Source organism: Mustela putorius, unplaced genomic scaffold (genome assembly GCF_011764305.1).
Source record: "Mustela putorius furo isolate JIRA1106 unplaced genomic scaffold, ASM1176430v1.1 tig00000145_pilon_pilon_pilon, whole genome shotgun sequence".
In the NCBI taxonomy this organism is placed as follows: domain Eukaryota; kingdom Metazoa; phylum Chordata; class Mammalia; order Carnivora; family Mustelidae; genus Mustela; species Mustela putorius.
Genome location: NW_025421294.1, coordinates 29,174,269 through 29,190,818, shown reverse-complemented (window position 1 = coordinate 29,190,818; position 16,550 = coordinate 29,174,269). Strand labels below are relative to the sequence as shown.

At 36.5% G+C, this 16,550-nt stretch overlaps 1 protein-coding gene across 7 annotated transcripts in view; it reads right to left on the bottom strand.

Annotated features, from left to right (window-relative positions):
- Positions 1–16,550, bottom strand: part of RAPGEF6 (Rap guanine nucleotide exchange factor 6) — a 194,972-nt gene that overhangs the window by 155,035 nt on the left and 23,387 nt on the right. For 5 of the 7 annotated variants that reach the window (XR_006605373.1, XM_004737410.3, XM_004737414.3 and 2 more), the window contains exons 2-4: positions 15,869–15,939; positions 14,523–14,579; positions 9,329–9,412 (exon numbers count right to left, since the gene is read on the bottom strand). Coding sequence is in view for 6 of the 7 variants with exons in the window: in XM_004737410.3 (XP_004737467.1) it covers positions 9,329–9,412; positions 14,523–14,579; positions 15,869–15,939 (212 nt within the window). In the remaining variant the exon portion in view is untranslated. Of the gene's footprint in view, positions 1–9,328; positions 9,413–14,522; positions 14,580–15,868; positions 15,940–16,550 lie in introns of those variants that run through there. The other 2 variants (XM_004737413.3, XM_045075541.1) reach the window with 2 other exon arrangements.

The following is a 16,550-nucleotide window of genomic DNA, read 5'->3' as shown; positions in this document are numbered from 1 at the left end:
CAGAAGCACAAGAATAAGCTCTGGTGATCTAATGTACTACATGGTGACTTAAAAAAGAAAAAAAGGAATGAAATATTGATACATATTAAAACACGGATAAGCCCCAAAGTAATTTTAATGTGAGAAGCCAGCCAAGAAAAAAAATATGTATTTTATGTTTCACCTTATATAAAATTCTAGAAAATGTAATCTACAGTGACACACGGAAACACACACATCAAATCCCTGTGTATCATAGGAGGGAATAGGAAGGTGGAAATACTAAGTTTACAATGGGGCACAAGTAATTTTGGGGGGTGATGGATATGCTCATTATCTTCACTAGAGTGGTAGTTTTACAAGTGTATACATACACCAAAATTTATCGAACTTTATATTTTAAATAAACGCAGGGGCACCTGGGTGGCTCAATGGGTTAAGCTTCTGCCTTCGGTTCAGATCATGATCTCAGGGTGGGATAGAGCCCCACATCGGGCTTTCTGCTCAGCGGGGAGCCTGCTTACCCCTCTCTCTCTTTCTTTCTACTTATGATCTCTGTCAAATAAATAAATAAAATCTTTTAAATAAATAAATAAGTGCGATTCAGTCTACATCAATTACATCTTAATAAAGTTGTTTAAAAGACAATTAGGGTGGCTGGTTCATCCAGTTGGTTAGAGCATGGTGCTAATAAGAAACAACTAAGAAAATGAAAATGCAAGCCTAAAATGACAGAAAATGTATGCAAAACCTATCTCCTTGTATCATGAATGTATTAAAGATTCCTATTTTTAAAAATCTAAGACAAAACAACTCCACTTTAAAGCTCTAAAAAAAACTTTATTCAGTTACTTCACAAAAGAATATAGAGGAAGCAGCAACCAATAAACACAAGAAAAAGTGCTAAATATCATTAAGCAGGAAAATTAAAATGCAAACTACTTCACAGTGACTAGAACAGCTAAACTAAAATACTGACAATCATGTGTTGGTGACTGCGTAGGAAGAAAAACAACTCTTAAGACACTGCTGGTGGAGTTTAAAATGATACAAATGCTGTGGAAAGCAGTTTAGCAGTTTCTCATTAACAGTTTCTCTGTTAAACTGCAAGACACATTATAAAGCTACTGTAATTACAACAGTGTGATGTTCAAGCAGTGACAAAATCTACTGTAACAATCAGGAGCCCAGAAACAGGATATCCACTTATGTGGATATTTGTTTATAAAAAAAAAAGATATGGCACTGAACAAGAATGGATACAGGATATACAGAAATCCATATGGCAAACCACACAAGATTATTGTACTCAAAAATCTAATCTAAGTAGAATATAGACCTAAATGTGAAAAGAAAACAAGGAAAGTTCTAGAAAGTAACAAAGGAAAATATCTTCATGACCACAGGTACAGAAAATTTTTCTTAAGCAAACGAGACAAAAAGAAAAAGACTGATCCCCATTCGAATTAACAACTTTCATTAATCCAAAGGCAATACTAAGAGAATGACAACACAAGACACAGGGAAAAGGTATTTGCAACAAAAATAACCAAAGATTCTTATTCAGGATTTATAGAGAATTTCTATTTCATTAACAAAAGGACAATGCATTAGAAAAATGGGCAACAGATCTAAAGATGAACTTGAAAAAAAAGTTATTCAAATAAAAATGCACTCACTCATCAGCAATCTGTAATATACAAATTAAAATTATATGAGGTATAGACACTCAACAGTAACTGCAATTCAGCGGTCAAAATAAGTAAAAACCACGACAATACTAAATGTTGTTAAGGATATGGAACTACAGAAATTCTCATGCAATGCTAGTGAATGTGTAAAATAGTACATCCACTTTCGAGTATAACTGGCAATCAACAATATATGAATACTGTTCATATGAATACAGACATCCTGTAAGCCAACAACTCTCTGCTACATAAATGCAAGCCAATGTGTATCTGATGTACAAGAATGTTCACAGCTGCTTTACTTCTAATAGCCCTCAACTATACAAACAATGTAATACTAATAAAGAAAGAAGTAACTGTAATTACATGGATGAATCGCATTAACAGTGGGCCAAAGAAGCTACACACAAAAGAATATTCTATGACTACACTCATATCAAATTCAAAAGTGAACAAAACCACAGTGTTTATGTGTGCATACTGTCAGGCTAAAACTCCACAGATATTAAAGACTAATTACATTTTTTAAAATGTTATCTTTGGTGGGAAAGGGGGAAGTAGGAAAGCCAATTTGAGAAGACTGCAGGCTGCCTACAGGGTGTTGATAATGTTCAACTTTTTGATCTGAGGAATAAGTAGGTAAATGTTTAATCTATAGTATCACTGATATGCACATCTGGGTTATCTAAACTTTACCCATACCTTGCAGAACAAAAGAGTTAAAACCAAGGAACAGTGTTCCTTTTTGAGTCAGAAATGTGGGGGAAAAAAGAAATTTCTTTTTCACATATGTATTTAAAAAACCTGAAGAAGACATTAATAAAAGTGGTTAGTCATCTATGTAAGATGGGTTAAATGGTATGGATGACAATATTTCTGAATGGTACAAATTTTAAAAGTACATCCTGAACACCTGGATGGCTCAGTGGGTTAAGCCTCTGCCCTCAGCTCAGGTCATGATCTTAGGGTCCTGAGATAGAACCCTGCATGGGGCTCCCTGCTCAGCAGGGAGCCGCCCCCCACCCCCACCCCCACCGCCGCCACCCTCTGCCTGCCTTTGCTACCTACTTGTGATCTCTGTCAGATAAATAAAATCTTTAAAAAATAATAATAATTAGATTCTTAAAAAAAAAAAAAGTATGTCCTTAGAAAAAGAACAAAGCTACTTACAGTGTTATTTAAATAAAACCGTAACAACCCCAAGACTAGCAGAGTAGGTGACACATGAAGGCACTCCACGTTTACTAAATTAATTAATGCCCCAGTACTGGAGATATTCTCTGATTGCAAATTCTGTTACCTTCTTCTTTGCCTAGCTAATACTGCTTATCTGTAGAATCCATTTCCACAACTGCCTAAACAAGTTTTTTTTTCCATGTGAAACAACAGTGTGGCCCGTTTCAAACAAAGCAGTCATCCCTATCCAAAGTAAATCAGTCTTTTTTATCTCAATGCTACTGTCTTATAAAAAGATGATAATCAATATTTACTTGCTCCATAAATTGTTTGAATGAACAGATGAATACATGCACCATTATATTTTATTTGAAAACCACTATTCAATAAAGTCCTTGCTTTCTTGAGCTACAATTTGATTTTACTGTGGCAATTAAAAAGTGAATTCAGTTCCAGAAAAAGACTAAATTCATTTCAGAAGACATATAAATTTCAGATTTGATTTATTATGTATCTACTTAGTTTTTAGTAAATTTAAAAATTTATTTTACTGATTTAAATTACATATAAAAATACAAATGGCCTGCCCTTGTGAAGTTTCTGGGAGTTCCATAATTTGGGACATGACAATATATCCCCTCTAAGTTGAAATATAAGTTGCTGTACCTCATGCCATCTACCACAAAAAAGAGAAGTTGGTTAGTTTATTTTGCATTCTTGAGGTAACATACCCTTAGTGTGCTACTTTGACCCATTTTCAGAATTGTCCTCAAGGCTACTAGCAAATTCAAGATGGAGCGTAAGCCACTGTACCATCTAGGCCTTATGAACCAGCATATCAATGGTACCTTTAGTGTCCATGGCAAATATGGATGCTCTCTACAGCCTCTCCCAAACATTAATTTGAGAATGACAGTGTAGATGTCTACAATTTCTCAAACATAACATCTTCTGCAAATATCTACTATACTTTTGAGAAACAAAAGTGTCTGTCTTGTTACTGGGCCTTCGGAGATTCTGAATGCCTAACTACAGGACATCAGGTGACAATGCTGCCTGAACTTCCGATTATGAACTGCACAGTTAGCCACGCCTGTCGAGCAGGGGCAGTAGCAATCTGTGTAAAAGGCTGAGTTAACCCAGGAGCAGACAGGTAGATCAGACTCCAAAATCAACTCCTACTGCTGTGCCTCTTCTACCTCAATCCATGCCTATGTCCACCTGGGCAGTTCCTTATGACCAGCTGAGAGAAATAAAAGCCTTCAGCCTGTTTCATCAGTGAGTCTGCACAGCACGTAGGTACCACCCAAAAGTGGATGGCCCACAAGTCACTCAAGGATGACCATGAAAGAAGGCAGTAAAGGAAAATCCTCCCAGAGAATACTAATTCTAACAATACATTTAGATGTCCATTTTGTCTGGATTGAGAGATGGCCAGAATTATTGACTGAAACAGATTTATGGGCAGTTCCAAATGGCATGGTTGAATGCTCGAGGATCTGCAAGGAACAGGATTGGAAGACTGCTAATGAGAAGTCTAGGAAAAGGTATGTGGAAGCACTTCTTTCAGAATGGGCACAGACTATGAAGATAACTCTGTCTCATATGAGTGCCTCAAGGGCATGCTTTTCATCATCAGGTGAACAAAATGACATGCCCTGTGCAAGTCAAACTTCCTCCAGGGACACCAGTGCTTATTCAATGGGTCCATGAATGAAGAAGCCATGGTGTCAAGAGACAGAGAATATGCAGTGGCTCAACTGCTAATGCTACTGCTGGGAACCTAATCTGCAAGCATCAGAGATCAAAACTAAGACTCTGATATGATACCATTGCTCCACGTGAACAGTCTCCTGGAGGCAGATTTATGATGATTTACAATGGATTCTGGAAATCATTTGCCTTCCATGTCCATGTTTCTACCAGCACCACTATCCACAGGCTCACTATATGCCTGATCTACGATCCTGGCATTCTAGACAGCACTGTCTTTTATCAAGGCACTCATTTCACAGCAGCCTAAGTACAGCAATGGTTTCTGTCTTCCCCAACAGCCAGAATACGTAGGCCTGATATTCAAGGCATGAAAGTAAGAGTGGCTCTTCTCACTGATATTACCTAGTAAATAACTCACAGAATTTTTGCTTGCCATCCAAAAAACTTTGAGCTCTGCTGGTTTTGAGATTTAATATCCAAAGGAAGATTGTTTCTACCAGGAAACACAACTGTTCCAGTGAATTATATACTTACACCTGGCCACTGAGCCAACGGGGAGTGGGGAGAGGGGTTACTCTAATGGCCTGAGTGATTAATCCCAATCACAAGGGGAAATTGAGTTGCTGCACAAAATGGGGGCCACCAGGACTACATCTGAAGTCCAGGTGATTCACTTAGACTCCTCACTGTACTTCCATGTCTACTATTCAAAGTTAATGGAAAACTGCCACCATCGGACACCTGGGTGGCTCAGTGGGTTAAAGCCTCTGCCCTCGGCTTAGCATGATCTCAGAGTCCTGGGATGGAGCCCTACATTGGGCTCTCCGCTCAGCAGGGAACCTGCTTCTCCTCCTCTCTCTCTGCCTGCCTCTCTGCCTACTTGGGATCTCTGTCAAATAAATAAATAAAATCTTTAAAAAAACAAAAAACTGCCACCATCATCACCACAAGGAAGGACATTTAAGGACCCTTCAGAAATCAAAGTTTTGTTCACATCATCAGGTAGAGAACGCGGGACAAATGAAAGGCTAGCTTAGGGCAAAAGTACTTGAATGGGTAGTGAAAGACATAAGCCAGAGGAACCAACTACAGTCTTGTTAACAAGGAATACAGGAGCTTTTCATATGTTCCCTTTGTTTATTGTATATGTCTATATTTGGTTAAGTGTTAACCATTTTTTTCTTTCCTCTCTTCCCCATATATATTGTATATATAATTTGTTGGAAGTGAATCTTACAAGGTTATTCAGTTAGCAGAATATTCAGAAGCACTGTGATAAAGTATGTAATTCATATAGCCAGCAATGCCTGTTAGGATTGTACATCTCAGCACTTTGGAGAGGGTAAGAAATTCTTCACTTGTATGAAGGACAGCTTTGCCTTGTAAGGTGTAAACAGAATTCTTTTGTTGGATGGAAGCTCAAAAGTGTTTAGAAGCACTGATATGGAAGCTAAGTAGCCAGCGTAGTGGACTGTGACAATTACTGCCTTTCAGTTGCAAATTGATTGTCTTTTTTTTTTTTTAAAGATTTATTTGTTTCAGACAGTGTGCAACCAGGCACATTCAAGCGGGAGGAGGGACAGAGTGAGGGAAGGGGAGAGACAGAGTGGGTCCCAAGCAGACTCCCCTCTGAGCTCAGAGCCCTATTCCAGGCTCCATCTTACAGATCCTGAGATCATGACCTGAGCTGAAATCAAGAGTCAGACACTCTAACCAAGTGAGCCACCCAGGTACCCCTATTCACTCTCCGTTTCAAATCTACTTTGTAATAGAGTCTAGACTCAAGTCAATGTTCTCCTTCTGCCTGCTGAAAATGTTAAAGTTCTGCCAGTAGAGGGTGCTAGTAGAAGAACGATGCAATAGAAAAATTGTCTTTAGGAGAGCGAGTGTGTGTGTGTGTGTGTGTATGTGCGTGCGTGCGTGCGCGTGCGTGTGTGTGTGTGTGTGTGTGTGTCAAAGGGAGGTCCTATCCCCAGCCTCAGGGCCTAACCATACCTGGAAAGGGGGAAGAGAGGTTCTCTTGTCAGTCCTGGTCAGCAATTCTCTTCCTGTCAGCTTTGACCCTATGACTGTGTACCTGCTCTGGTGCAAGACAACCCAGTGAATTTCTCCACTATCTACTGGGCAACAGCTAACACATTTCCAACAAGACCTAAAATCCAGTTGTGGGGAAAGAGTCCCCCTTTCAGGTTTGTTCTTTCCATGGGTATTCTCCCTTGGCTCCTTTATCCTTCTCAATGCCTCATTTCTTTAAATAATAATTCTTTAAACTGTCCTTGTTCTAATTATTGTGCAGTTTCTGTCTCTTGACTGGTAAGAGGAATAAATAAATTTTTTAAAGGTTTTATTTATTTATTTGACAAAGAGAGATCACAAGCAGGCAGAGAGGGAGGCAGAGAGAGAGGAGGAAGCAGGCTCCCTGCCGAGCAGAGAGCCCGATGCAGGGCTCGATCCCAGGACCCTGAGACCATGACCTGAGCTGAAGACAGCAGCCCACCCCACTGAGCCACCCAGGCGCCCCAGGAATAAATATTTAAAAAAAAAAATTTTTTTTTTAAATTTATTTGGGGAAGAGAAAGAGCAAGCAAGCACAAGAGCGGGGACGGGTAGAGGGAGAGGCAGATTCCCGGACGGTCAGGGAGTCCCAAGGAGAGCTGAATCCCAGGATCCTGAGATCATGACCTGAGCTGAAGGCAAATGCTTAACCAACTGAGCCACTCAGGCACCCCAATCAGGGGAATAAATATTTTTACATCTAGAGAAACAGGCTATATTTTAATGAACTAGAATACTACTTTCACTCCTTCTCCTGTAATAAGTAGTGTTTGTTTTCTATTGGTATTACAATGATCATATCCCAATGCCATTATGCTCTAAAAATTAATTTTAACAGAAGACGAAAGTTATTTAATGCTTAGTATATGCTAAGCATTATTTTAAGTTTATTTACAGATAATTTAATTCTAACAGTCAGCCTATGACCTAGTACAAATATGTGCCAAATGAAAAATGCAAATCCCCTACCCAGAACTGTTAATTTTTTTTTTAATTTTTAAATTTTTACTTTAAGTAATCTCTACACCCAGCAGGGAGCTCTAATTGAAGACCCTGAGATCAAGAGTTGCATGCTCCACTGACTGATCAGCCAAACACCCCCAAAACTGTTCTTCACATCACGATTAAACTTCTATAATCATGCTTACTGTGAAGTTCATGAGGGCTGCATTAATGTGTACCATCACTTTGTTGTTTAAAATCTCATACGTGTCTGTGAATTATTAAAATATTAAGCTTCATTGTCTTGATCGCTAAATAATGGTGAATTATTATGGCTGATTAATGGCTACAGAAAGTCTTAACAACAAATTCCTGACCATCAGAGCAGGCAAGAGTGAGGAAATATTTAAAAGAACAATACTAACTTCTAAAACTTAACTGCAGTCTCTATCATTCCGGCTATTCTCTCTCAGTAGCTAAAACTTATTACAAATTCATTAATGTGAGCTTCAGAAACACAGGGAGAAAGAAACAATGACCCAAAAGCTTAAATAACCAAAACTACTATGTATTTTATTTGTAAAAACAGGAGACACTATGTATTATTAGTCAAGAAGTACAGACTTCCTAACCAAGCGTCAATCACAGTCCTGAAGAACTCAAGATAGGACTTTAAAAATGGCATAAAAAATGAGATGACCATACAATCCATCAAGTAGACTATACTCTGATATTTAAATTTAACAGTTTTGCAACTAATAGCTGCAATTAAAAGCCTTACTTTAGAAAAATAGTAATAAAATATATTTTTAAATTTTTAATCATATTAATTACAATTATTTTATAATTAAAATTATAATAAATAATCAATAAAATAATAAATAAGTAAATCTAAAAATATCTGCTCAACATTATTGGAAATAAGTCAATTAAAAAATTATGTTTTTATGTCACCAAATTTCATTATTAGGCCCCCAAAATTTTAATAATTGCTTAGAGAACAAATTCTTGAAGAACACTGCATGTGACTATTTTTCCAAGCACCCTTCTCTTGTTTTACCTAATAATTGTGCTAGTGATAATTAACAATTACCTGTAACAGTCAAGCACTCTTCTAAGATATGGATATAGATACAGATAAACTAATTTATTCCTCAAAACTACTCATAATTAGGTAATTTGCCCAAGAAATATTAGAACATTTGTCATGAACTCACACAGATTGGTTCTTGACTGCCAATGTTTACAGACGTCCGTTCAGAGCTTTGAGTGGTAGAGTTTGCTAAAACTTCATAGAGACTCTTCAAGTAGGTACTACTATACTCATTTTATAAAGAAAATTAAAATTTGTATAAGGTCCTAACAGTGTTAAATTAGGACTTTAATCTAGTTGCTGTTCTCTAAAATCTATTATTCTAAAAACCATTTTCTTAACTATTAAAATAGATCACCCTCTCTATAATCACTATTAGTAGCAACAAGTTCAAAAACCATTAGATAAATTAAATCAAATCTCATATAAAACTAAAGACCAAATAAAAGATACTGTGTATGATGTAAACTTAAAGATCACACCCTCAGAAGCATGAATTGTCAATTGTTTCTTACTATTTTCAATAGTACCAGTAAGCAAGCACATTTATAAAATATATCACCTACTGAGAGAATATATACATCCTACATAAAACAGTTTAACATTAGAGATAGAATAAATAGTTGTAATATTAACTCTGCCTGCATATACTCTAAAGCAGCAAATGTAAATGTACCTGCAAGGAGGCAAGACCATGGAGTCTTTCATAAGCACAGATCCAGAAAGCAGGATATACCAACATCTGGCAACAGTTTCTGAACTGTTAAAATAAGTAAAATTAACAAGTAAATAAATACACATATGCACATGTATAGGACTCAAAATATACATAATTCAATACAAAATATATAACATGAAATGCATTCTAATAATATCATAAATCATTAACATTTAATGGAATTGGGGGAAATACTGACTGTTGCCAAAGGTTTTACACAGACCATGTGCATACGGGAAAAGTGTAATCACTACCTTAAGATACAGACTTCACAAGAATATGGTTACTAAGTCAATTTTATTACACCTTTAGCTTCACAGTCTTCATTTCTGTGTAGTGGATCATAAGATCTGATGAAGATTAAAGCTTAAATATTGTACTACATCTACATACCATAAAATCCTGTTTTAATAATATTAAAGACTTCCTTGGAATTCACAAGTTTATCAATGTCATATCTTCACTGACAACTGTAATCTGAATCATGATCTATTTATTTCTTTTAAATTGTATTGACATGAACAAAATGCCTATCAAATCTTTCATTTTATGTGTGTTTGAAAAATAAAGAATACCAGATGACTTAAATGTATCAGCCTTTTAGTTGAGTTAAATCTCCAATGGAAACCCAGAATTTTGTTAGTTGTTAGTGTATAAACTAACCATTTGGTCTTTTAAATATCTTTATCTACCATAACTAAGGTTTTAACTTCTTCCAATATGTACGTATAAAACAAATCATTTCTCTGACCTGGGGAACTTTTTATCTATATAACTATCTGCCTTGACTATACGTAACTGAGAGAACTCAGACTCAACAAATTAAAAAATCTACCTACCATTTCCTTCAAGATTACATCTTTTCTGGTATTCTCTGTATTCACTGAATACTGCCATCCTCCATCCAGAACCTAGGCTTCTAAAACATTCCACATAGCACTCAGGGTAAGCTTTCTAGGTCAATCCCATTACTGACCATAAGAAGGAAAAACTGTCAACTTTCCAGTTAGGTACTTTATTATTTTTCTTTAAGATTTATTTGAAAGACAGAACATGAGCATGTATGAGCAAACTGGGAGGATGGGGGGATGGGGAGCAGAAGGAGTGAGAAAGAATCCTCAAGCAGACTCTGGGCTGAGCACAGAGCCCAATCTCAGGACCCTGAGATCACCGCCCCCCCCTCCCCGAGCCATAATCAAGAGTCCACCAGTTAACCAACTGAGCCACCCAGATGCCCCTCCAACAGGTACTTTAAAGTTGCTTTTTTAGTATTTTCTAATCTTCACTGAGGGAAGACGTAAATGGTTACACATCTCCTACTTAAGGTTCTTTGTTTAGAAATTTTACTTCCTATCCGGCTCTCTGCTCAGCAGGGAGCCTGCTTCCTCCTCTCTCTCTCTCTCTCTCTCTCTGCCTGCCTCTCTGCCTACTTGTGATCTCTCTCTGTCAAATAAATAAATTAAATTAAATTAAAAAAAGAGAAATTGTACTTCCTTACTGTTGTGAAATATGACTTAAAAAGTCAAGGGGGAATAAAATCAAACAATTTGCCAGAAATTAAGACAGGACAAAGTTGTTAAGTAGATGCCACCACAAGCCTCCAATTTTTATTTCACTTAGCTAAAGTGGTCACAAAGTTGTCAGTAAATTCTACTGTAAATGTAGGAAAATCCCAAAGTTCACTCCCACCACAAGGAGAACCATGCCAGCCCAACACTAAGAAACTGCTCAGACCTTGAAAAAAAATTCACTCTCAGAGCATGGTTTGCCAATGCACCTAAATAAACCCAAGGAAAGCAAAATGCTTTCAAGTGGGCCATTGTATCTCCTCTTCCCTGGGCAAGCAAACTCCAGCCCAGAGAAGGAAGGCATACTTAATCTTGTCAGATCTTATTCATACAAAGGCTTCAGATGCTCCTAAGATAAAGATCAAAAAATCTTAAGATGGCCTCCATCTGCTTCTCCAAGTCTCCTCTCTTACTAGTTCCTCTTCTTTCCTCATGGTGCTTGAACACATGGTTTACTTTCCCTTTTTCTACCATGTTGCTTCCCAGGCCAGATCAACAATATACACTCTTTTCACTACTTCCACCAAACTCTAAATTAAAATTCTAATTAACTTCCACCTTCTTTTAAAATTGTATTATGAACCAGATACAGATTTGTTACTCTTAATATTTCTAAAAGTTTACTGAGGTATAATTTAAATACCATAAAAGTGCACAATCCAATTTTCATGAAACTTAAAAGAACTGTGCAAAGATCAGCACAATCCAGTTTTAGAACACTTCTTTGTGTTCCTAACCTGTAACATGCTCTGTGTCTACAGATGTGGCTTTCCTGGACAGTTCATATAAATGGGACCATGTAATATATGATGTTTCTCCCTTGCTTCTTCCACATGGCATGTTTTTGAGGTTTATCCATGTTGTGGTATATATAAATGCTTTATTCCTTTTTTATTGCCAGACTGCACTCCGCTATACAGTTACATGACATTTATCCATTCATCAAAAATTTTTATAATTTCTGGTTTTAGGCTGGGAATACAAATAGCACTACTAAGAACATCTTTGTGTACATCTTTGTAGGCATCTATTTTCACTTATCTAGTATAAATATGTAAAAGTGGAATTACTGGGTTACATGGTAAAACTGTTTAACTTTTTGAGAAACTGCCACTGCTTCCCACAGTAACTCTATCATTTAACATCCACATCACTAACACATGAGGATTCCAGCTGTTTACAGTACTGGTGCCAGTATTTGCTACTGTCCACATTTTTTCTGTGACTACTCTAATGGCTTTAAAGTGACAGCTCATTAATTTTGGTATAAATTCTGTATGGTGTAAGGTAAGGGTCTAAATTAACTTTTTGCAAAAAATAAATAAATAAATAAATAAACTTTTTGCAAGTAAATACTTAATTAACCCAGCATCATTTGCTGAAAAAACGACACTGGCCTCCCTAAATGCTTTAGCACCTTCATCGTAAATGAACAGTACATCGGTGATTCCTTTTTAATCCTCCATTGTGTTATACCCACTCTATGGATAGATCTTAGCTGGAGATCATTTAAAAAAAAAACAACTGCTCATAAATACAAGGGTTTACTTCTAGGCTCTCAATTCTGTTCCAATGATCTATTTATACATTCTTTTCCTTGAAAGTACTTAAATACGTTCACCTTTTAATTAATTTTCTCTACTCAATAATAAGCTCAATAAAGACAAACACTATGTCTCCCCACCACTCTGCACGAAGGTAAGCATAATGTACAGCAGACAAGCTTTTAATAATAAATGAATGGACTAAAAAATGAATCAAGATAGGTATTAAAATCCTTGTGAGTTCAGTTTAATGCTTTCAAAAATTGATAAATATCACGGGCTGATAATGAAACATGGAAATTAACACAATCTCAATATACCAGGTGAAGCTATATAATAAAAGAGGTCATTGCTACCAATATTTTAAGAAGGAAAATAACTCATCACCTGGAGAAAGACAAAGACTTTACTTTTTATTTTTTTTATTTTCGGGTTTTTTTTTTTTTTTTGACAGAGAGATCACAAGTAGACAGAGAGGCAGGCAGAGAGAGAGAGAGAGAAGCAGGCTCCCTGCTGAGCAGAGAGCCCGACATGGGACTCGATCCCAGGACCCCGAGATCATGACCTGAGCCGAAGGCAGCGGCTTAACCCACTGAGCCACCCAGGCGCCCCGGGTTTTTTTTTTTTTTTTTTTAAAGATTTTATTTATTTGAGAGAGAGAGAGAGAGAGAATGAGAGAGCGAGCGAGCGAGCGAGCATGAAAGGAGAGAGCGTGGCAGAAGAAGCAGACTCCCTGGTGAGCAGAGAGCCCAATGTGGGACTTGATCTCGGGACTCCAGGATCATGACCTGAGCCGAAGGCAGTCACTTAACCAACTGAGCCACCCAGGCACAAAAGACTTTGTTTTTTAAGTAGGACATGGAAAGCACACATCACAAGAGAAAAACTGAGAAAGTTAGAAATTTCTCCTCTCCAAAGGATACCTTTAATAGAATGAAAAGGAAAACCACAAAGTGGGAGAAAATACATATAATGTAAGTATCTCAACAAAGGACATGGATACAGAACTCATAAATCAATTTCTACTTATCAATAGAAATACTACAGAAAACCCAATTAAAAAATGGTTAAAAACTCAAATCAGAGTTCATTAAAACAAAGCTACCCAAATAGCCTACAAAAAACATGAAAATCATTCATCATCAATAAGCAGGGAAATGTAAAATAAAATCAGTGAGATAGGATAAAATATGTAACTCAGATTCTAATGTCAGATTCTCCTAATTTGATCACATGCATTTCCACTAATTCTATTCCTAAGAATATGCCCAATAGTAATGACTATATAAGGGCACAAAAAGACATGAACAAGATGTTTGTCGAAACTTTATTATTCACAATAGGAAAAAAAACTGGAAACAACCCTAGTATCTATCAATCAAGAGTGGGAAGGATAAATGAATTGTGTCATTTGCACACAAACAGAAAAGCAACGAAAAAGAATTAATGCAAAAACATAGAAGAATCTTAGACATTTATCAATTAAAAAAAAAAAAAAAGAAAAGAAAGCCTGACCAAACAATGCTTACATGTGTGGAGTTCCATGGTGATGGAAGTCGGAATAGGATTACCTTTCCAAGAGAGGTGAACAGAGCTTTAGGAGAGCTGAAATATTCTATATATATATATATATATACATATATATAGTGAATATATAACTGTTACTAATACATACTATTTTATTTTAAACTTTTCCTGCACTCTTTCAGTTTATGAATATATTTCAATCCACTCTAAAGAAATTCCTTCCAAATAAAATAAATCTCAATGCTAAAAGTCACAATTGAGGGACACCTGGGTGGCTCAGTGGGTTAAAGCCACTGCCTTCGGCTCAGGTCAAGATCCCAGGGTCCTGGGATGGAGCCCCGCATCAGGCTCTCTGCTCAGCAGGGAGCCTGCTTCCTCCTCTCTCTCTGCCTGCCTCTCTGCCTACTTGTCATCTCTGTCTGTCAAATAAATAAATAAATAAAATCTTAAAAAAAAAAAGTCACAATTTAAACATTAAAGCTATTAGTTTAAGCTAATTAAGGAAATACTTACCAAAAAAGAATTTGATTGCCACTGTATCTCTCATAGCGTGCTCTTGCAGACATTAATCTAACATATTAAAAAAAAGCCAAATATTTAATGATTTTATCTTCACTTGGTTTTAAAAACACTTACGATTACTTCAACAGAAAATTGTCTTACCTACCACTAACTTCACTAAACTCCAAGAGTTTAGAAATATATACATCAAATGTAGTATTTTCAAAAACGTCAGTTGGGTAATATTAAGAGACAACAAATACAATACTATCATGTATACTCTAGAACCTGCCAACTCACACTGAACGATGTTCCTTTTCTGCTATGAAAAAATACACATTTGTCTGATTCACTACTGAATCCTCCTGTTAAGATATTACTAGCAGGGGGAAAAGAAAAGTTACTGGCAGAGGTATACACACATACATATCAAAGTCTGTTGAGAGAGAGAGAGTATGTGTGTGTGTGTGTACGCGGCTCCTTCCAAACACATTCTGACATTTGAATTATGTTATACAGAAAAGAGAAAATAAAAGGCCCTAACATTTACACAAATACATATCAAAGTCTGTTGAGTGTGTGTGTGTGTGTATGTGTGTGTGTGTGTGTTGCTTCTTCCAAAGACATATTGACATTTGAATTATGTTATACAGAAATAAGAAAATAATAGGCCCTAACATTTATATTCCAGCAATCTGGTTTGGTCCCTAACCAGAAACTTAAAGGAGGGCCAGAAAAAGTAATGGATGAGCTGGTTATGGAAGGAAAACACACTTTAATTAAAACATTATGCAAAGTTACTACAGTAAATGCTTTACAACACTCAAAGGTGTTTTTATAAATGTAATCACAATGACATAAGGTAGCAGAAAAGAAATTTTATTTTACAGAATAGGAAAATGGGGTTTGGAAAGTTTACAGGTCTTATTCACAGAACCCATATGAGCATACCAAATCAGGAGTTGTAATTCTTGCACTTTAATACAACACTACATAATACCCAGTCCATCTTAAGCATGGACATAATATCAAAAAGAATTACATAAAGTAAACAGTTTTGTTTTCATTGACTAGCAAATACTCAACACTGTGTTTTGCTTCAGATACTCTCATGTAACCTTCAAAACACTGTAACAAAGATCATCTCTCATTGTCTTTATTCCATCAAAGATAAAACTGCAGCTAAGATGTTAAGATTTGCTCAAGGCCCCATGACTAAGGAAAACTGTGATGAGAAAATCCGAAGTCCTATGTATATCCTACAAAAAGCCCCCGAATGGTTTGGGCTCCTAATTATCTATCCAAACCCATTTCAATAACTCCATCACAAAAGCTCTTAAACAGAGCATCACACTTACCTGAGCTGATGTTCCCTGAGATTTGATAGTATTTCCATTCCATGAAGGTAAGAATAAATAGTATTTAAATCCTGGAGAACAGGAAAAAAAAAAAGATTATTTTTCAAATGTATCTTCCAAAATATCTTAACACCCCACAACTCTGATTTTAAGCCAACAACTGTTCATGACAAAACTATTGACTACGGTAGACAAAATCTCTGAAATAAAAGAAATCTGAAAAGGTAAAGAGTTACCTCCACTCATACAGGAAGCCCTCTTCAGGACGGCTGATAAGCTTCTACTCAAGCAATGCCAGAAATCAAAACCTTGGCATTTCATATGAAAGTCTATTTCATTTCTAAACAGATATAACCCTTCTTCCTCAGTGACATCCAGCTATTCAAAAAAAATTATCATATCAACATAAATTTTTAATTTATTATTTCCTCCAGATTATTCAGTGTCAGTATTTGCAGTTTCTACATCTTGAAAAGCATCCTGGCTAATCTCCTTTGGATAGGACCCAATTTGTCAATATTCCTCTAAAAATATGACCTTCTAAAGAATCTCTTTCTAAAGACAAGGCACCTGGGTGGCTCAGTCATTAAGCATGTGCCTTGGGCTCAGGTCACGATCCCAATACCGTGGGATCAAGCCCCCAGTCAAGCCCCACATTGGGATCCCTGCTCTGCAGGAACTC